General features: G+C 38.6%; 2 protein-coding genes and 1 long non-coding RNA gene across 10 annotated transcripts; 1 reads left to right on the top strand and 2 right to left on the bottom strand.

The window, feature by feature from the left end:
* Positions 1-9,744: 9,744 nt before the first annotated feature.
* LOC133712257 (photosystem I reaction center subunit II, chloroplastic-like) lies at positions 9,745-10,548 on the top strand. The gene has a single exon (XM_062138366.1). The coding sequence runs from the start codon at positions 9,845-9,847 to the stop codon at positions 10,460-10,462; it is 618 nt and encodes a 205-aa protein (XP_061994350.1). The 5' UTR covers positions 9,745-9,844; the 3' UTR covers positions 10,463-10,548.
* Positions 10,549-11,991: 1,443 nt separating this feature from the next.
* Positions 11,992-12,984, bottom strand: LOC133711367 (uncharacterized). The gene has a single exon (XM_062137499.1). The coding sequence runs from the start codon at positions 12,982-12,984 to the stop codon at positions 11,992-11,994; it is 993 nt and encodes a 330-aa protein (XP_061993483.1).
* A 1,207-nt stretch (positions 12,985-14,191) lies between these two features.
* Positions 14,192-21,513, bottom strand: LOC133708031 (uncharacterized). 8 transcript variants are annotated; one of them, XR_009845523.1, is made up of 15 exons: positions 21,300-21,513; positions 20,727-21,048; positions 20,527-20,607; positions 19,482-19,757; positions 19,162-19,263; positions 18,785-18,873; positions 18,264-18,561; positions 17,691-17,815; positions 17,445-17,535; positions 17,269-17,340; positions 16,586-16,656; positions 15,557-15,649; positions 15,238-15,299; positions 15,011-15,140; positions 14,192-14,526 (listed from the first exon to the last, which is right to left on the bottom strand). It is a non-coding gene; the product is annotated as an uncharacterized LOC133708031 (long non-coding RNA). The 8 variants fall into 8 exon arrangements; XR_009845521.1 differs by having other exon boundaries at positions 18,264-18,873; XR_009845522.1 differs by having other exon boundaries at positions 18,785-19,263.
* Between the last annotated feature and the right edge of the window lie 585 nt (positions 21,514-22,098).

Below are 22,098 nucleotides of genomic sequence, written 5' to 3' on the forward strand. Positions count from 1 at the left end.
TTGAAATTGGATTGCATACCTCAAACGTGAGATTGCTTTTCTATTTATATTACAGTTTGGTCCATATACAATGAATGTGTGATTCAATGATAGTAACAGTTACAAAATCAGAGAGCTAGAATCAAGCTAATTAAGACAAAAGGAAATAAAGACATTGATAGGGTCTTTAAGAGAATGATTCACTCTTTAAGAGCTGATTCTCCATTATTAATTTCCTTTGATTTATCACCTCCCCGCAAGCTGACGGGGCATGCACGAACAGGAAGCTTGAGAACTAGTGGAGAGAATCTAGCGGAAGGCAAACCTTTGGTAAATAGATCTGCAATCATATCAGTTGTGCAGAGATAGCGAACTGTAAGCTCACGACGAACCACCACCTCCACATGGCGAGTACGGCTGTGAAATACTGGATTAGATGCGAGAGAAAGAGCGCTGATATTGTCACACCATAAAGTTGGACAGGAGAGAGGCAATTTGAGGTCTTTGAAGAGATGTCGAAACCATGAAAAAAGACCCAAAAAAAAAAACACTGCGCGTACGCCTTGGCCGTCGCCTTTCACGCCTTGGACGCCTCAGAAGCCTCGTCGCCTTATCATCGAAACTCACTCAATTTCCTTGCTGATTTCCGCTTTTTAAGCCTCAAGCGCGTTTTTTAATTCATTGATATCTATATATAGATTTTATCTCCACATTCAACTGATAAGATTTATCTTGGAAACAGACACACTATTAAGTGGACTTCAAATGGTGAGGCATTAGCAGCATTTGATGGATTCGGAAAGAAGCTGATAGAAATTAAGAATAAAATTACATAAATGAACGGAGGTTAGGAAATTCGGGTCACCTTCCGAATTCCCTAGCCCAAGACCGAAACTGAATTAAAACAGTAATCACAAACTATGCAAGCAAACACAAGATTGTCGACGAGATTCAGTCAAACAGTTGACCTACGTCCCCGGGTGATGATGATGGTGGATCCACTAAACGAGAAGAAGATTACAAACTTTTGAAGAATGTTTTGGTTCTTTCACTCAAATAATCTCTCTCCTCACAACCCAAATTCTCAATAGAGAATTCCCAAATATACCTGATCTCTCAAAGCTCGCAACTCTCTAAAATCTCTCAAATTATCAGAACACTCAATTGATCCACACATGGATCTCTCTAAACGATGTCTCAATGGCACCCTAGATAAATCAATTTGTATGTGTTCGAAACAACCCATATCTCAGATCCACTCAACTTGTGGCTTCTCTGAACATGATGTGATCACGATTGCATCTCCATAATCTTCTTCGAAATCTTCACTAGCCATGCTTGTAGTAGTTCCTCAATTTTCCTTAGCCTTCAACTTTCCACACTAATATCTTATATGCTCGAAACTCATACAACAATAGCACTCCACGTCTTGTCTCTATCTTGATTTCCAAATTTCTCCAACGTCTTCATGGTCGCTCTTGAACCAAGAGCTCTGATACCACTTGTTAGGAAATTCGGGTCACCTTCCGAATTGTAAGTATATTGGACTATCCCTATTCGACACATGACTTTCCCAAAGCCTCAAGGAAATCAGAAAATGCAAAGCACTAGGAGAGTATCTCTCCTACATGTTCGGAGTCTTAAGAGAATTGAAGAAATCTGCAAGATCGGATCACCAAGAGAAAATCAAGGAGAATCACTTTCACTGATCTTGAGTTAATGGTAGGATTCATTTCATGTCATTGTGCATAAATTAAATTGATTTGCCTATTGGATAAATTGATCTGATATGCTTATCTCCATTAAAAGGTTTTCGACATGCATATCAAATAAAGATCAGATTTACACAAAGATAGGAAGAATTGAATTCAGTTTTAAAACCTTACTTACATATCTTACTCTGTGGTGCAAAAGAGAGATTTGACAGAGGGGGAGTCTTCATCTATTATAAAAGGTTTTTGAACTGAAGTTTAGGGTAAGAGTTTTTGATGCAAAAACTTGTTCTCCCTTGAACTGCCTTTTTGTTCAAATCAGTTTGTGAAAACTCTCACTATTTGTTTCATGTATTCTCTTGCATAATCTGTCACGCTCATAAATCATTCTCAAGATCAGTGATACGTTTGAGTGCAAGGAAGGATTGAAGATAGATTGTCTAAAATGTTGTGTTGATCTAGTTAAGAGTTAGAACAATTATAAATCAAGTTAGCATTTGTTGCTAAGTGAAAGTGTTTGTTATGAACAACACTACTTGTATATTGTAAACTCAATTGATTCATATTGGATTGATTTTTCGTGTTGGCTACGTTAAAAGCCACGCAGTGAAGTTTCCTCAGTGGAGAGGTTTACACTGCGTCAGCAAATTTTCTGTGTCCTTCTTGATATAGTGATTTCATTGTTAAGCAGTTCTATTGATTATAGTACAATATTGTTCTATTTGGTACTTTCACGAATTCCCTAGGCCAAGACCGAAACCGAATCAAGATAGTAATCACAAACTATGCAAGCAAACACAAGATTAATTGTTGACGAGGTTCGGTCAAACAGTTGACCTACGTTCCCGGGTGATGATGATGATGGTGGATCCACTAAACGAGAAGAAGATTACAAACTTTTGAATAACATTTTGGTTCTTCCACTCAAATAACCTCTCTCCTCACAACCCAAATTCTCAATAGAGAATTCTCAAATACACCCGATCTCTCAAAGCTTGCAACTCTCTAAAATCTCTCAAATTATCAAAACACTCGATTGATCCGCACATGGATCTCTCTAAACGATGTCTTAATGGCACCATCCAGAATGAGTCTCTTTCAACCCACAATATGAGAATCTCCAAACCCTCACATCTTCTCTAAATGGTGTCTTCCAATCTCCGAAAGCACAAACCAAACCAATAACCCTGAATGACTATTTATAGGCTCACGATTAGTCCGACTCCCAATAGGATCTTCAATCCTAAACCTTTACTTCTAAGGAAAAACTTCATAAATTCTAGATACACTAGAATTGCTTACCCAAAGCCTTCAGAAGTAAAGAATCCAAAACAGACAAGGAATTAGATATTGAGCCGCAATCCTAAAAATGTGCTCTCAAAGAAGAAGTCATTACCATCTCAATCAAAATCCTATCTCTTACCTATATCTCCTTTCTCACTCATTCACAATTCTTTTCCAGCCAATGCTTACAACATAAAAACTTATCAAAACCCTCATCCATATATATGCATCACAGTTCATACAGTTCTCCCATTTTTTGCAAGAGAGAGAGAGAGAGAGAGAGAGAGAGAGAGAGAGAGAGAGAGAGAGAGTAAAGGTGTTCATCCCTTGAAGTAGTCCCACATTCACAAGGTTGCAAATTTAGAATGAACTCTCTGCCTCTGTGTCACTCCTTCCACTATATTGCATGAGCGACCTGTTACCTTCTTGACTAGGGATGTTCCATGACTCGTCATTTGTCGGCTAAAGGAAGAAACTGAGTTAGGGAGCCAAGGAACATTGCGGAGGGGGCAAGTCTAATTCTAAACACGGACTCACCTACACCCAATTTTCTGCTACAATTTAAAGCAATTAACCCATCTCTCTTTTCTTCTCTTCTGCTTGATCTTCCTTCATCTTTACATAATTTCTTCTTCATATTCCTCTTCTTCTACACCTCCTTGCCTCCATGATCAGATTCTCAAGAATTGTGTTTTCTCTCTTCCTCTTCTTCACAAAATTCGATTTCCCTATTTTATTATTCTCTTCTTCTCGTTTTCATTTTCAATCTATGTGAATAGATTGATCTATACAGATTATATTAAAAAATTAAATTAAATTAACCTACGATCTAAGCATATCTACGTCTTTTCACACTCACTTTAACTGACATAATAAATTCTCTTAAATTATAATAGAGATGAAAAGGTTTGTTAATAACACTTTGAGATGTGTCTATAACAACACCCTAATATTTTCAGAGGGTTGCAGACTTGGTTGATTGGTCTTCAACTTCTTGGAATCTGGATCCCATTGCTCAGCATTTGACACCTGCTGAAGTCGTTGCTATTGAGTCCATCCCATTGTCCTCTACTTGGGAACCTGATAAGTTAGTCTGCCTTTTGAGAAATGTGGTTCTTATTCAGTCAGGTCTGGGTATCATGTGCAACACGGAGGGAGAAGTAAGGCATCTTTGCAATCAGCTCACTCTTCACATATTGTTGATCCTATAGTTTGGAAACAATTGTGGAACGTTTCTTCTACCCCTAAAGTCAAGCATTTCCTTTGGAGGGCTTGTACTAATGCACTTCCAACTATGGCTAATCTCTTTATTAAAAAGGTGACCCCCTCTCCTCTTTGTCAGTTTTGTTCGGATCATATGGAAACTATTGAGCATTTGTTACTTCAATGTCCATGGACCATAGGAGTGTGGTTTGGTTTGCCTGTTAATTACAAGGTGGATCTAGCAGCTATTACTACTTTTGATGCTTGGTTTTCTGGTGTTTGTGAGATGATGAAAGTTGATCATAAAAGCAAAACGGTTCTCTCTTGTTGGATTTCCTTTGCTCTCTGGATCATCTGGAAGGAAAGGTGCGCAGCTGTTTATGATCACCGAGAACCTAGTCCTTGGGGGGTAATTGCTCAAATCAAAGCTGCTGTTTCAGAATATTGTGGCCTACTTGTCTCTGGTTCATCAAATGTCTGTGGATCAATCCGAAGTTCTTCTATCGAGAGTCTGAAGTGGTATGCTCCTTTGTTTCCTACTGTAAAGCTGAATTGTGATGGGGCTTGGAATTCAACAACCAATAGAGCTGGGATTGGATGCATTATCAAAGATTTTACTGGTACAATTATTAATGGGAGAGTTAAAACCTGCTTGGCAAACTCTGCTTTGCATGCGGAAGCTATTGCTGTCTTAGAGGGATTGACTTCAGCTAGAAATCTGGATTTCCCTTCGGTAAGTGTTGAAATGGATTCTGAACAATTGTTTTCTGCAATTGTTTCGAAGCCTTACACAAATTTATGGCATATCTATCCTCTTTTGAGAGACATTAGGAAGATTAAGCTTGAGAAGCCTCTGTGGATTTGGAGTTTGGTCAAGAGAAAGTGTAACGCTGCGGCGGATTGGCTTGCTACGCGAGCTAAAATGGGGGTGGATTTGGGAGATTGGATCAATCAACCTCCACTTTCATTGATGCAGGTTCTTAAAACTGACGGCTTGCCTGCTCCTCCTTTGTTAGTTTAGTTTCTAGCTTTAGTTAGTTGTTTGTTTGTTTCTTTTGCTTTTGTACCTTCTTTTCTTTCGTTTGCTGCGTTTGCAGCTTTAATGAAGTATTCATTGCCCAAAAAAAAAAAACAACACCCTAATATATTTGTTCAGTTGAATTTTATTCGAAGTCCAATTTTTTGAAGTGGTCGATCATCAACTTGCCATAAGAATAAGACATGCAATTGTTGCTTTAACTCAACAGAAATAAGTCATTCACGATTTGTCTGTTTATTTGAATGACTAATACTTATTGAATTACATGCTAGAAATAGGAGGGTTCTCAAAAGAGTTCTATTTAGAACTCCTCTCGCTCCACATAAGAAATTACTCAAAAATAAAAAACCGACAATACATTCGAAATAGAAAAATTATTTTGTCGAGCTCATTTTATTTTTTTTGGATCGTAAACAACTAATATTTGGTATTTAGATAACCATGATGGTACCCCATTATTATATAATTAGATTTTTAATCGAAAAATCTATGATCCTTAGAGCAACTCTGATAACAAGCATCCACATAGCCACTCACATACTTCTGAGTATCTGCAACGCCACAGAAAATTTTTGTTAAAGAACTTGTAGCAAAGCCTAAATAAAAATTTGAATATCAATGACGAAAATTATTATTAATTCCCTAAAAAATAATGGAGAGAGTGAAGATAGAGTAAATAAGTACCGGAAACTGATGATATCATGGTGGCCGTGAATTTGATAGAGGCGGCACAACGGTGCGTACAAGCATAAGCAGCGTCATTGAACTTAATCTTGCAGGCGAGCATGCAAAGTCCAAAACATGCAGGATAGTTCACAGGATCTTCTAATGTCAGAACGCAGGAAAGGCCGCACTTTTTGGCGCATGTACTAGTTTTGGTATCGGGAAAATAATTAAGAGGCGCCTCAGCTGGAATCGGGACATCGTTAACAAAAATATTAAGACCGGTCTTTTGAGAATCTAATGCTGCTACGGTAAGCACAAGCATGCTAACTGATATCACTCTCAACACATTGCTAGCCTCCATATCTAAGCTCCTATCTTTTTTGTAGCTGATTTGCTTTTCCTTAATTTGTTGATTAATGAAGTTGGAACTTCATTAAGCCACAATATATAGGGTGACTCATTAGCTATAGATGGAAATACCAATAGTGATGTCAAATGATATGCATGTGCATATTGTCATTTTAAGAAAATTACTTAATACCGTTGACATATGAATGTATCCTGCATATTAATTATAGGCATAATTGTCATTTTAAGAAAATTATTTAATATCGTTGGATTCCCTTTCTCAAATTCATAAAGAGAGAATGAATATAAGATTTTCTTTCATACTTGTAAATTCATGTTGACCTTTTTCGTTTTACCAACCCATTCCATGTTCTAAATGATCCGCATCGGTAAGCACGAATCTCCATGAGGAATTCTAGTAAAACATTACCTTTATTATTTTTTATGAGGTATAATTGGGTACTAAGAAAACTAGATTTTGGTTAGTAAAAGTTGACTATGATAATCAGTTCTTTTTTTGGAATCCACTCAAAACGGGTGCCAATATATATAGTCGTCACAAGGCAGAATAGGCCGTTACATACCTTTCCGCTGCCATGTACAGACAAACAAGAAGATAGCGGTAGTACCCACAATGGTACATACATATAGACCTACTCATTAGACAAGTAAAAACGTAGACATAGTGAGAGGAGGAATATATATAGTCGTCACAAGCCAGAATAGGTTGTTACATACCTTTCCGCTGTCATGTACAGACAAACAAGAAGATAGCGGTAATAACCACAATGGTACATACATATAGACCTACTCATTAGACAAGTAAAAACGTAGACATAGCGAGGTCCTCCTTTGGTACTACTCTAGAGGCGCTAGTAGTACAAAGAGTGCACAGAATTAGCTTCATAATACAAGGAAATTATTGTACTTAGATAAACTAAATAACATAGAGATGGGCCTAAGGCAGAAACCCTAGCTCAAAATAAAGTCCAGAGCAACCTCCAGAAAGGGCCCGCTCAAAAGCCCATTAGGCTTGCCCTGGCCCAGACCTGGCATCCATATCCAGCATCCCCAATCCAGCGCTGTAGTTCCTGCCCCCCTGTTGCCGCCATGAAACCAATCGCCACGACCTAGATCATCACGAAACCTGCCGCTGCAACCCCGTTGCCATGAACCTGCCCCGATCCCACTTCCTCCGATCCTTGCCGTCGTAGATTCCACCACCAGACCCGCACCATTGCCGATCCAGGAAACAAGACGAGGCCCTCCAATCCTACATCACATGGCCAGCAACAGCCTAGAGATTTCATACCAGGAATGAAGCCAAAACAGCCCGCAACAACTCCAAGCCACACCAGCTCCCTGGATGTTAACATCAAATTCCCGTCTGGTAGCAGACCAAGCGGTGTGGACAAGGCTTTTTCCTAGGCCGCCACCGGACGAGAGCCGATCCCTTGGTCTGAAAAGCCCGCCGCCAACCTAGGGTTTTGGAGAGCTCTCAAAGAAGATACGTCAACAAAGTTCATTAAAGAGAACTTTGCAAGAGCATGAGCGACTTTGTTTCCTACTATGATAATCAGTTCATTTTTTATTTTTTTGAATAAATGATATTTTTCATTGATAAAACTCATGTTAAGAAGGTCATTACATACCTTTCCGCTGCTTTACAATGGACAAAATAAGGATTCATGGTGAAGACCACAGTGGTACATAGGGATAGACCAGCTATATTCGAACATAGCTTTCACTTATTTAAAGCGAGCCTATAATGATGACATAATCTAATACATAGTTTATAGGCATAGAAACATTTAAAAAAAAAAAACTACATCTTCTCCTTGCCCTTCAAGCTAGAGCTAGGAAGTTTTTCTGAGTACATACTATGGACTTCATCAGCTGGTACTTTTTTGGATTTTGAAGGGTTCTTATTCTTTGAGCCCAGAGGCCTCCCTTGTTTCTTGTGCTTTGTTCTTCAAGTGGTAAAGTCCTTGGCATCATTACTTCAGCAGGCACAAGCATACCACTTGGTGTTTTAACAAGCTCGAAAGATTTAGTAGTGATCTTAGTGGTGAACTTAAGGATTTTCACCTTCTTTGCAGCACTTGGCCTTCCTTCCATCACATCCTTCAACAGGAAGAAAAAAGAGAGGCAGGACGCTAACTTTTTTATGGTTGTTGTTTGGACTCAACCGGTATGATAGTAAGGACTCATCTTCGCTGCCAGATCTTAGGTCAATATTCTCGAGAAATGGCCAGACGGAGGAGATATTGTCCCGTCTTCGTCGCGGGTCTAAGAAATGGGTCACCAATTCTCTGAAAATATGGAGCCTTCTCGACCTATTGATCTGACCTCAGTAATTTATAAACTTAGTGTAGATACCTACTAGCATGACTAGTTTGCTATCTCACCAAGCATAATTAACACCCTCTTTGGGACACCCACAAGCCATGGTGAGGCCCAACCGCTACTTGCATCTTGTAGCCCTATGTTCAAGCTACGCTACGGTATCCGGAAGTCGCAAATCCGTCGCCGGGAAGCCACCTTTCCGGCCTTGCCAAGTTGCCTCCATAATAAGCATTTCTAGACTAGAATAGTTGTTTGCTTGTCCCACATCTAAGAAAATGTAAATGAGGGAGCCTCCTTCCCCTATAAAAAAAGGAGACTCCTTCCCACTTACTCAACACTCCATTACAACACACTTTGTAATCTTGTTGGGCCTCAAGGCTCGACACACTAGTACACATTCAAGTGGACGTAGTCTCCCGCGCTGGCGGAGACGAACCACTATACATCTTGTGTCAATCTCTCTCTCTCTCTCTACTTATCGTTAATTAGATCCCCACGGATCCAAGCATTAACACTTAGATTGAAGGCTAGGATGAAGCGGTGTGAAACCAACGGCCTAGATCGCATAGAAATTAAATCCTTTAAAAAAAAAAAGAATTTCTCAATTCCTGACTTCCAAATTTTGTAACTAATAGTCTCGACATCCAGAAAATTTCACAAATATTACTACAAACTCGTTGTGAAGCGTACGTTACACTCGAGTCAACAAATTGAAGATTCACTTCCGTAAAACTTTCCGTAAAATTCTCCGAATGTCGTTATCACTTATCAGAAAATAAAAATTAATCTCATCTTAATTCTTTAAATTTTTCTCGGGGCTCACAAAATTTATATAAAAATATAAAATTTAAATTATTAAAAAAGTAGGGACGGAGTGTGGATGGTATTTTCATATTTCACTACTGTTTTTTGTTGAAATTCTTTAGAAGTTGATCCAGATTGTTAAAACAAACTCACTAATACGTCAGAGTAGAAAACGTAATTCAGCTTCTCGACAAGACATTCAAGTTGACCAGAAATTAGATTTGCAAATGAGAAACAGAGCACCAACATGAGGCAGAAGTAACACAACGTATCAGAATGCCCTGTCCTCATTGGCCAAGCCATATCTCCTTATCCAATACCAAATCCTCACCACCCACATCAAATCCTTCAAACTCCCCACAATAACCTTCCCCATATCCATAACCCAAAAAACATTCAGTAGTAAGTAGTAACCACACCACAACTCTCCGTCTCCTCTCTCTCTCTCTCTCTGCCCAAAGTCATGGCCATGGCAACTCAAGCGACCCTCTTCACCCCAACCGCCTCAGCACCATGGAAACAGTCAGTCACCTCCACCTTCATGGCCCCAAAGTCACTGACCCTGTCCACCGCAGCGCCAAGACCCATGAGGATCGCAGCTGCTGAAGAGAAAACCGTGGCACCCACAAAGGAGGCCGAAGCTCCGGTTGGTTTCACCCCGCCGGAACTGGACCCAACAACCCCATCCCCAATCTTCGGCGGCAGCACCGGTGGGCTTCTCCGCAAGGCCCAAGAGGAAGAGTTCTACGTGATCACCTGGGAATCACCCAAGGAGCAAATCTTTGAGATGCCAACTGGTGGTGCAGCCATCATGAGGGAAGGACCTAACTTGTTGAAGCTGGCCAGGAAAGAGCAGTGTTTGGCTCTTGGGACTAGACTGAGGTCCAAGTACAAGATCAAGTACCAGTTTTACAGGGTGTTCCCTAATGGTGAGGTTCAGTATTTGCACCCAAAAGATGGAGTGTACCCTGAGAAGGTGAACCCAGGGCGCCAAGGAGTGGGGGTGAACTTCAGGTCCATTGGGAAGAATGTGAACCCAATTGAGGTCAAGTTCACCGGGAAGCAAGTGTATGACATATGATTCTGATCATCAGTTGGTTCATTTGGTGTAATTTGTAATGTACTTGTTGACTATTTGTGAGTATAATCAATTTGAGTTTCTTGTAATTTTCTTTTGTGATTTATCTAAAAGGCAACACCAGATTTCTGAAACATGATTTGGTATTGTCATTAGCCATATATAGATTAAATCAGATGTACATGAATGATCGATATCAGAGAAATGGTATCCACTATCAAGCATGACTGGCCTTTGTCCCGTTCATATATATGCAGATAGTAGAAACTAGACAGCAGGCACTATATCGATGATCAATGGCTTGAAAACTCACCTAATTAAGTCACTAATTTAGGATTCTTCGTACATTTACCCCATTGGTTTTCCTAAAGATCAACACAACATAGCATTTGAAAGATTGTAATTTTTGAATGTTCACGTTCTTCTGAGAAAGCGGTGGCTTTAGGCTTGACTTAGGATTGAGTCGGCATCTCGACTATGGTAGATGGAGCCTGGAGGAGATGATGGTGAGGTGTTCTGGTTGGGTTATGCACCTATGCTTGCTCGGCCCGTATTCAGTTGGTCATCATATTTTGATTGGTTTCTTTCTAGAGTTACAACGGGTCAGCTGGCTTCCTAGGCCCAATTCAATTATTCTGAACGGCTTTTACTTTTATATTGGTGTGGGTTATATTGTCCCGAGGTTGTGCCAGTTCAGGCTTTGCCTCACACATTCCACGCACGAAAGAAGAGATTTTTTTTTTTGGGTACAAAAACAAGAAGATATTGTTGTCTCTCAAGACTCGAATTTTGAAGTACAACGTTGAGGCACCGCACTCTGAGTTACAGCGTTTTATTATTTTTTATTCCAGACTGTACGTATCATCCCGCCACCATCTCGCACGAAACACCTCCGCCATCCCATCATCGGCGACATACTCGCTGCATGCAGGCTCCATCCCTCCATCCTTCCCATCACGCCAACAAGCATCACTGCTCCTCCAAACCAACCCCCTTGACAGGACTGCTCCAAACAAACCAAGCCAGATCGGAGCAATCCGATCCGAGTCCATCTGCACCATATCTCGCCGCCACCCACTCGTTCCTACCAAGCGACCACCGTCCGCACTCCGATCAAGGGTGGAGCAACATCAACGCCACCGGCTTTCTACCTAACCGCCGCCGCAAGGGCGTGCTGTCCAGTCGCGGACGCAGGAATATATATCACTGGGGGCAGGTTTCAAGTAACTCATTTATTAACAAACTTGTACCAAATAGGAAGCATAGTTTACTCATTCAAAGAAACAGAGTTTAATAGAAAATTTCAAGTGACTCATTCATTAACGGATTTGCACCAAAGAGGAAGTAAAGGAATGCAATCAAAGAAACAGGGTTTACTAGCAAATGTCATGTGACTCATTCATTACAAACTATCATGCTCAGCCCTTCAACTTGGAAAAACAATGTCCAATAGCACAAAAGGTTTAACAAAACAGAGAGCTTCCAAGAAGCAAAAAAGAGCACATACCTAGAAAAGTAGAGTACTTCCACATCTATAATTGTCCTCTACGAGGTGCCATGTTTTGAAAACGCTGAATAATAGACTCATTGTCAATGGAATTGAATATATCATTCTCAAGATATACAATTAAGCAGTCATTCATCCATTGATCTCCCATTCGATTGCGAATTCGATTCTTTATAATATTCATGGCAGAGAAAGCTCTTTCAACAGAGGCTGTTGCAACAGGAAGTACTAGAGCCAAAGTGATCAGCAAATAAACATAAGGATATGTCTTATGCTTTCTTGTCTCAACTAATTTCTTTGCAAGATCAGCAATCCCTTGCAATTCTTGGAACTTGTTTTTAGATCGCATATCATCAATATAAGTCTCTAACTGACATTCTAGCAACAACAACTCTGATGCAGAAAAATCATGAGGATAAAGCTCAACAAGACGCATCAAACTTTGCTTATTATAAGCTGCAAATGAATAATTAGGACTTAGAGATGCCAAACAAAGGAGAAGTTCAGTAGTAGCCTCACTGAAACGGTTATCTAGCTCTTGAAGTTGGAAATCAATTACTGCACAAAAGAAGTCAAAGCGATAGTAATGCATATTTGTCATTTCAGGAGCTCTACGCCTTGATTTTCCTGGACATACATATTGATCGTCCATGTTTGGAACACTAATATTCTCTTTTCCACAAAATAGAACAACCTGCTCAAACAAAGAAAGCCATCCACTCTCCCTAAAAGTCTGCAATTTTCTCTTGCACACTTTCACTAAATCCATAGCTTTCACTATGTCCTGATCATCTTTTTGTAGTGCTTGTGATAACTCATGAGTGATTCCAAGTATAATTCTCATCAAATGCAAACTGAATATGAAATCAAATGATTGCAGCAACTTCAAAGAAATAAAAGCTTCATGCTTCTGATCAGAACTCACTTTATCAAATGCTATTTCATCCAACACATCAATTATGGAAGAAAACATGACAGTAAAGTTTAGAAGAGTACCATAATGTGAGCTCCAACGCATATCACATGAACGCTTAATTTCAGTTTCTTGATTGAGTCCGTGTCCACTTGTAAGTTCTCCAACTTTAAGTGTCTCAATGACTTTAAGAGCTTTCTTTTCTCGAAGAATGTCTCGACGTTTAGAAGATGCCCCAACAATGTTTACAACACTACCAATTGATGCAAAGAAAGCACCTACAATTTCATGTTTCTTGGCTACACTGACCAAGCTAATTGAAGTTGATGTGCGAAACAATGAACATAAAAAGCACTCGAGTCACTATGCCAAAAAGGCATTCGGACGACAGAACTGTTCTGTCGTCTGAATGAACAAAAATATGTCGTCTAGTACGGTGTCGTCTTTTGGGGGCATCAGACGACAGAAGTGTTATGTCGTCTGAAAAATCAGACGACATAAAAAAATAAAAGTCTTGTGTTGTCTGATGAGTTTTGCATTTTGGGAACATTGTGATCTGTATCTTTAAAAGCATTCAAACAACAGTTTTGTATTGTCTGATAAACAAAACAACCACAGTATTTTTTAAATACTATTGTGTGAAGCATATTTGCAAGACTTATTTGTGTGGTCTGAATGCCCTTAAATAAGAAATATGAAGACTCGTATGTAGTGTCTTCTCTCATACAACAACAATTAAAGGTTGTGCTAATTTACTTTAAACGACAATTATATGTGGTCGTAAAGAGCATCAGAGGACAATTAAGTGTCGTTCTAGGGTAGGTTTGTATGACATTTAAGTATTGTGTGAAAAGTTTTGAAATTATACATATGTGATGTTGGGAAATGGTTTAGACAATAGATATCATATTCTTTCTGTTATGTCAGTCTCATTACGACGACAATTTACTGTCGTTTGAGATTATTTAGACGACAAATATTTGTGGTCTGAATATAAAAAGGACCACTAATAGTACGTGTTTAATATTGTCTGTAATCACGTCCAATCACACTTATTTGTTGTTGTTATACACTTTAGCCAATACTTTCATCTAACTTATGTTGTTGTTTTGCCTTTTATACTACAATTTTATGTTGTCCCAATGCCAAAAAGACAATAGACTTCTAATTGATTTTTGTGTTGTTTTTGTGCAGCTGCAACCACACGTTTTGGTGTGCTTTTGTTGTAGCTTGCAATTTGAGATAACACATATTACTAGTCCCCTGTTACAATTGGTATGCATGCATTCTGGAAATTAAAATTGCCCATTCATGAAACCATAATATCCACATCCAAAATCATTCATTGCAATTTTCATGAATCCACCATTGTCTCATGTACACAAACCTATTCATGAGCATAAGTTCAAAATGGCCCATATCTATTAATCTGGGCAACCAACAAAATATATGCATGAATCAAGCTTTCATACCCTGAGTTATAGGGCACCCAAAAAATCTGACTAGGCTTCCCTCTTTAATAAGAAGCTGACAAAGAACGAGCTCGTTTAGTCGAATTTCCACAGCCAATGACACCAGTCTAAGCAGGGTCTACGAAGCCAATCATGTCAAGCATATTCGATTTGTTCAACACTTGATAAAGGAATGCTGTAAAACCACAAGTCCCAAAATATCATTACAACAGTACTGAATATCACACAATGTACAACATAACTAAAATTGCAAAAGTAAACAGAGATGTGCCAATTTTCCCATTATGTAACCATTCATTTAAATATATCGAAGGTTACATTAGAACTTAGAATGCAAGTCAGGTGTACAACTACGCACCTTGTTCCTTGACAAAATTGATGATAATAGTGGCAACCAATAACTAAGTAGCAAAACAAGCAGAACCAAGGATATTTATCAGAATAAGACCCCAAAAGAAAGAAGTCGCGATTCGACTGAGAGAGCAAAAGATCACATTTTGATAGATTTAAGAATCTGACAAACTTAGGCTATTTAATTTGGATTGTAGAGCAAAAGAGTTTGGATCATTTTCATAAAAATTGAGACATTGGAGAGCATGACAAATGCTCAAAAATAGGTAAGTTTATAATAAATAAAACAAGAAGGTGACTACACTCACAAAGTGGTTGCCTTCATTTACGAAGATATCCTCCATGTGAATGAGCGATCTCCACTGACTTGAGAGATCAGATTCAAGTTTTGAAGTGTTGTTTGCATACTATGGTCCCTTAGGATCACTCTCCTTTCACCTGAAACAATGACACGTAGATAAAAAGAACTAAGGTCACCAAACCATATGTAGATATCAAACCGTGATGGGCACCGAGAATTCGACTCTCACAATACCATGCCTTAATCAGTATGATACTACGTTTAAAGAGATGATATTTGCCAATGAGACGATCAACCTGTATGGTAACAGCACCAGGAAGATGATCAAGAATAAAAAAAAAAATCCAAAATCACAAACGAGCAAAGAGTACCAAAGTCCAATATTTTTACTTGCTATAATAGACTTGAAAAAAAAATTAATAATAATAATAATTGCATCTGATAAACCAGTGCTTCCTAGGAAAGCATCCTTTACATGAACCAAATCTGGTGACTCATTCAATCATATGTAGCAAAACTGGACTAATAAAACTCAGCTTTAGTGGAAGACTACCTGCTCAAGAAAGCATAACGCACATAGCCCTCCTAACTGATTGAAGGATATATCAACCACAATATTTTGCACAAGGCACTTTACAAGCTTTACCTGCCACCAGAAAACACAACAATCTTTACTGAGGACAACTAAAATTAAGTGAATCTGAATAGAAACAAAGAATAATCTCATAAACACACGTGCATTTCCTAAAGGTTTTTAGGAAAAGCAAATTAAAGGACATACTAGCGGTGAAACAGAAATTTTTTATGGACATGATGGTGCTACTGTAACGCCCCGAAAGGGTTGACGTCACAGCGCCGTGAATCTTACGAAGCTTAAGTATTGACAAAGTAATACTCAAACTTCTTAAGATGCGCAAGGCTAAAGATAACGAAACTAATCAAGTGAAGTTTGATGACTAACTAAGTTTTTTTTCTTTTTTTCTTTTGGGCAGCTGCAAAACTCGATATTTTGAATCAATGTATCTCAACCTTTGGTGATGAAAAAACTACATAAATTCAAGTGAAATCTGATGTTAAATAAACTCGAGATAGTCAAACTAAATAGACTACAAAGAGGTTTGAAATCTGAGGCTTCAGACTACAATTGGTGGAAAAATTTCAAGCAATGACAACAGCAATTAGGATTTATCCAACTGAAGTAACAAGCTCAGCAAGAGTAGACAGAAACTTAAAAATAGGAAATAGAAGGATACATATGCATAATGGGGTACCCACTTTCCTAAAAACCGATGACCGTTCTTAATGCCAATTACTTACTTGCCAATGTAAGTACACAAATAGCCAGCAAGAAGTAGTAAGAGTGGCCGTTTACGCCATACCACCTAGGAGTGACGCCACACCTCAAAGGATGTTAGACATCCTCCAATCCGTATAGCCCCTGTGGAGGTTTAGGGGTTCGAAACCCAAGGTAGTCGTTTTGCTCCTTTCACTCTCAGGTCACCACTTAACAACAATGCAATATGTATGCATAAAAGCATAGAAATCTTTTCGAGAAAAGCTCTAACTAGTGAAGACCCCCTACCTGGAATCCTTGATGTGCAACTCCCGGCAAGTACCAAAGGACCAATCTTCAGTCCACTTGAGCCCTTGATCCTATTATGAACATGTAAACCATCATCGGTCTCAATGTTCTTTCTCCCTTAAGATGAAGCCACACTTTTATAGACTTATTTTAAAAAGAAGACACTGATCAGAATGCACTAATCAGAATACACAAAAAACAGAGCTTTGTAGTTACTTTTGAACATGGATGAAACCTTTCTAACTGAAATTTAAGACTCAAGGAATGCTTTGCATGTTTAGTCCAATGTACTCAAGATTGAGGACTGACAAGAGAGTAAAAGTTTCTCAAATCATTAATCTTGTACCAAAAGCTGCAAGTTGAAAAGTTCTCAGAAAACTGGTAACAAGAAAGAAAAATTTCCTAAATGATTATTGAAGAGTCTATTTTAAGCTGTCAAAGACTGAGAGTGAAACAAGGAGTATAGGTTTTTCGAAAATCATGGAATAGCCCACTGGTTCAGCTTGGGTGTTGTCTTTGAGGCATAACTTCAAACATATGGTGTGCAGTAATTGAACTTGACCCTTTCCAGTCCTAATCATCCTAATGGAGTCACCATAGCTCGATAATAATCAAAAGTGCATTCCACAACAACCTTGAATAGATTTAAGAACAGAGATTTAACAGAAAGTAGGTGTTCTTACCAAAAGAAAGTTTCTGATACTGATCAAAATAGAGAGGTTAGTGGTTTGAAATCTCAGAGTCCCCCATTTGTTCTGTCATAGTGTAATACGTAAATTAGAAGAGGTTTATATGAAACCTGGAGATACGAAAATTGGAAAAGTGCAGAAGGTGATTTTAACAATGCATAGCTTCATACCTCCTAACATGATGAGAAGCAAGGCGTAGACATAAAGTAGCTACGGATTTTCGAGCTTAGATGAAAGTGAAGTAAGCAGATTCAAGTGTTTCTGAGCATAAGAGAAGAGTGGGAGCGGAATGGAAAGAGAAGAGAAGTAGCTTGTTTTGTCAACTGAGTGTTTGGTTGTAAGAGGGTCTAGGTAATGAATATAAAGGTTCAACCAATGATATCTCATATGATATAGGGTACATAAAACCTACAAACCTTTGCCCGAATTAACTGCACGTCCTTCACCATAAACTCAGCAGCCATATTGTGATCTTCCCTTTCAAGAACAGCACTCCATCCGGCAGATACGTCTTCAGAGGTACTGATCCAAACGGGAACACCTGAAACAAAACCCAACATGAAATCAATACCCCCCACCTAGTTACCACCCCTTTGCTTTCTTAACTCTGACATCTCAGAATTTGCTATCAAAAACCATAATGTGGAACAAGAACAAACCTACAAGCACACTAATCTCTCAAACAGATTACTCCCTAAGTTGGTTGCGCAATCACACAGTTACTCTATCAATTCAAAGTAAAACATAACTACATGTACTCATGAGCTGCAAACTGATTGCAATTCATACAACTGGATAGCTACATACTCAAAATCAAAGTCCAAGCCTTCGGGAGCGAAAAAGCTATACTTATAGCCAAAATTCAAGCACATTTTCATCATCACACGAAAACTGAGTTTTTCAATTCACATAAAAACATAGGGCTTTTCACTAAATTCAGGTTTAAATTCAGATATAGGGGAATGGTATGTATAGGCATGAATGCTGACCTAACAATCAATACAAGCTCCAATGATCCTCTGAACGTAATCAATGGCGGCTTTCCTTCTCCGCTCGGAGACGTGAGTACGTTGGATCTGAGCTATAACCCCCTGCATTGCCTCCTCCGCTCTCCGCCAGTACTCGGCGGAAACGTCCCTCTGATTTGTTGAAATTGAAAACACGGATGAAGAAGATGAGGTCGGCCTCTCCTCCAAAACGGCGCCGTTTGGCTCAGGCGATCAAGGCCTAAGATCGCCCATCAAAGTTTTAAAATTTCTCACAACGTCTCACAGAACACACATGATCCTCGCAACAAAAAGCAAAACATAATTAGAAGGTGTCTCTACAATTAAATTCATTATACAGAAGCTCCCAAAAAAAAAAAAAAATCATAGTTCCAAGTTGAATTGAGTGACCACAGTCGTTTGGTAAATCAATCTAAAAAAACAAACTGATCACAGAATCCATTCAAAAGGTGAGAATTATAGACATCATAGAGAGAGGAAAAAAAAACAGGAGGATTGCATACCTATATTATCAACTCATCACGTTTAACACTTACGGGCTCAGTCATAAACTTGATAGTTTCATGGGGAAGTATAGCAGAAATCAAGCAACCTATATTATCACAATTGATTTTAGACCAACAATCTAATTTTGACAAGAGCAACACGGCAATATTAGAGCTTAATCTAATTAGAAACCATATGTACAAAGGCATATAAAATGCATATTTAAACATGGAGGTCAGGTGGAAGATATCTGGACTAAATTTAGTGTATGCTACAATATATCGGTACAGCTCCTAAATTCCAATCGTGTATAACATTACATTCAAGTCCAAAGAAGCAGAATAAAGTCCACAGCACTTAATTGCTGATTATTAATAACATGTCCCCAAATTACCTAGATTGATGTTGAACTCTTCAAACTCGTCATCGTGCTCGAACATATCCACCTTGGGGTCTTCAGATGCTACCTTCTGATCCTTCTCCATTGGAACAATGCCTGTGAATTTTCAATCAATGAATCAATTAACTCACTCAGATTTAGACCCAATTACCAAAAATCATTCAAAAGGTGATTGGCATTATCAAAATCAAATCTTGAATCTTTGTACCTAGAAACAAGAAGATTGAATCAGATAATCCCAAATGAATTGCGATTCACCGTTCCCAAATCAGAAGGTACAGAGTTTTGAGAGAGAGGGATAGAGAGAAACTTACTATTCAATAAAGTGGAGGACTATGATTCTAGGGCTTTTGTTGTTCCTCTGACCAATCTTGATTGTGAGCTTTGAACAGTAAGGTTCTTCTACTTATGTGTTTGCGAATGATGGAGGCCCCGACTCGGTACAACGGTTGAACTTCTAAATTTGTTCAAATGACTGAGTGGTATAGGAATTAAGGTCACATACTTCGATTGGGCAAATCCCAGAACTCGATAAATCACTCAATTAGAGACTGGGCAATAGCTATAGCTTCACCATATGTGGGCTTAGTCTGAGAAGAAAACATTGATCAAAATGTTATGATCAGAATGCATAGAAAACACTGGTTTGTAGTCACTTTCGGACAAAGACAAAACTTTTTTCTAAGCCTTTCGAACTGAACTTAAGTTTCAGGGCATGCTTTGCATCTCTAATCTAACTTACCGAAGAACGAGGACAGAAAACAAGTGTAAAGGTTCTCAAATCAATTGTTTGTAACAATAAGCTGCAAGTTTGAGAAAATTTCAGAAAACTGGTAACAAGCAAGAAAATTTCACCAACAATTAGTCTTTCAGTGATTTCAAGCAAAACTTTCTAGATTTGAAGTAAACATGTAAAGCTACTATTTTACAAAGTTTCATGCTAATCGAAGTTCAAATGGAGGGTCAAACAAGAATCTAAAATTGACAGAAACACTGATTCTGCAGAAATCCTGAAACAGTGCAGTAACTTCAAAATAGCACAAGTATCTCAGTTTAACTCCGTTTTTCTTGAAACCAAGCTCAAAATGATCACTGAAGAGTCTACTTTAAGCTGTCAAAAACTGAGAGTAAAACAAGAAGTATAGGTTTTTCGAAAATCATGGAATAGCCCACTGGTTCAGCTTGGTGTTGTCTTTGAGGCATAACATCAAACACTTGGAGTGCAGTAATTGAACTTTGGTCTTTTCCAGTCCTATCCATCCTCATGGGTTTACCAATACATAATAATCAAAAGTGCATTCCATTACAACCTTGAATAGCTTTAAGAACTGGAATTTAACAGAAAGTAGAAGTTCTTACCGAAAGGAAAAAAAATTTCTGGTATTGAAGCAAAATAGAGAGAAGGTCAGTGGTTTGAAATCTCAAAGTCCTCCATTTGTTCTGTCATAGTGAAATAAGTGAATTAGAGGAGGTTTACAAGACATGCAAGGCAAGAGAAGACCTGGAGCTGCGAAATTGGAAATGTGCAGAAGGAGGTTTGATCAATCCTATCTTCATACCTCTTAACATGATGAGAAGCAAGGCATCTTTGTAAAGTAGCTACTGATTTTCGACCTTAGATGAAAATGAAGTGAGAAGATTCAAGTATTTGAGAGCTTAGGAGAGAAGTGGGAGCGGAATGGAAAGAGAACAGAGATAGCTTGGTTTTTGTTAACTGAGTGTTTGGCTGTCAAAGAGTCTAGGTAATGAATTAACAAGACCCATAAATTGATTGGGGAAAAAGACTCCCCATAAATTTAGACAAACAAGCCTTCTGTTTTTCTGCACTACACTACGAGCAGTGAGCCTTCCCAGCAAATCCTTTTGTAGCACCAAGTTTCCCTAACAAGACCAACAAAACAGAAGAAACGTGTTACAAAATTGAAGAACTATACCCAAACTCAAAACCCCAAAACACAAATTAGCTTTAATTGAAAGAAGAAAGAGTTCTTGTTTGACAACATGGAAGAACCCAGTCGAAAAAAACCCCAAAACACAAATCATTTGCAGAAAAAAAAAACCTAAAATCAATTGAAGATTGAACCCAGTCGAAACCCTAAACTACAAAATGATTGAAACCCTAAATTGCTTACCAATATTCGATTTGAAAACAGCTCTTGCTGGAGAGCTCCATTAATACGAACATGAAAGATGAAGTAGAGACTAAGAACAAGAATGAGAGACTACGAAGAAGAATAGAGAGAGTGAGAAGATGAAGGAGAGAGTGAGAATCGAGATCTGAGAGAGCACAGTGAGAAGGAGAGAGGCTGGTGTTTGAGTTTTCTAGTTTCGCGGGTTCTAGGTCGAGTTGAGAGAGCTGAGTGAGAAGGAGAGAGTGCGCGGAGTGGTGTTTGAGTGTTTAGCCGTGGTCGAACTGAGTGAGAAGGACAGAAAGTGACTTAATTGCGAGGGACTGTTGAGTGTCAAATAGCTCAAGTCAAAATAACTTAGGAAATTTTAAAACAACCCCCACATTGTTGTCTGAATGTCACAACATTTTCCAGTCAACTAGGGCGTGGCTATTTGAGAGGGAAAAGACTCAATCAACTTTTGGATATCCCTCCAAATTTGAGATAGAAAATCACCACCTTCTACAACTACACAAATGTGTTATCTGAATGCTCACCATTTATCCAAATTTGAGATACCTTCTACAACTACACAAATGTGTTGTCTGAATGCTCACCATTTATCCAAATTTGAGATAGGAAATCACCACCTTCTACAACTACACAAATGTGTTGCCTGAATGCTCACCATTTTTCCAAATTAAACCAGTATGGTTTTAGTGTATATTCAGACAACATAAAAAAAAATTATGTCGTCTGAAAAACTCAGACGACATAAAACAAAACTTATGTCGTCTGAAGTGTGTCGTCTGAAGGCCTTTTT

This window comes from Rosa rugosa, chromosome 5, assembly GCF_958449725.1.
Source record: "Rosa rugosa chromosome 5, drRosRugo1.1, whole genome shotgun sequence".
Classification (NCBI taxonomy): domain Eukaryota; kingdom Viridiplantae; phylum Streptophyta; class Magnoliopsida; order Rosales; family Rosaceae; genus Rosa; species Rosa rugosa.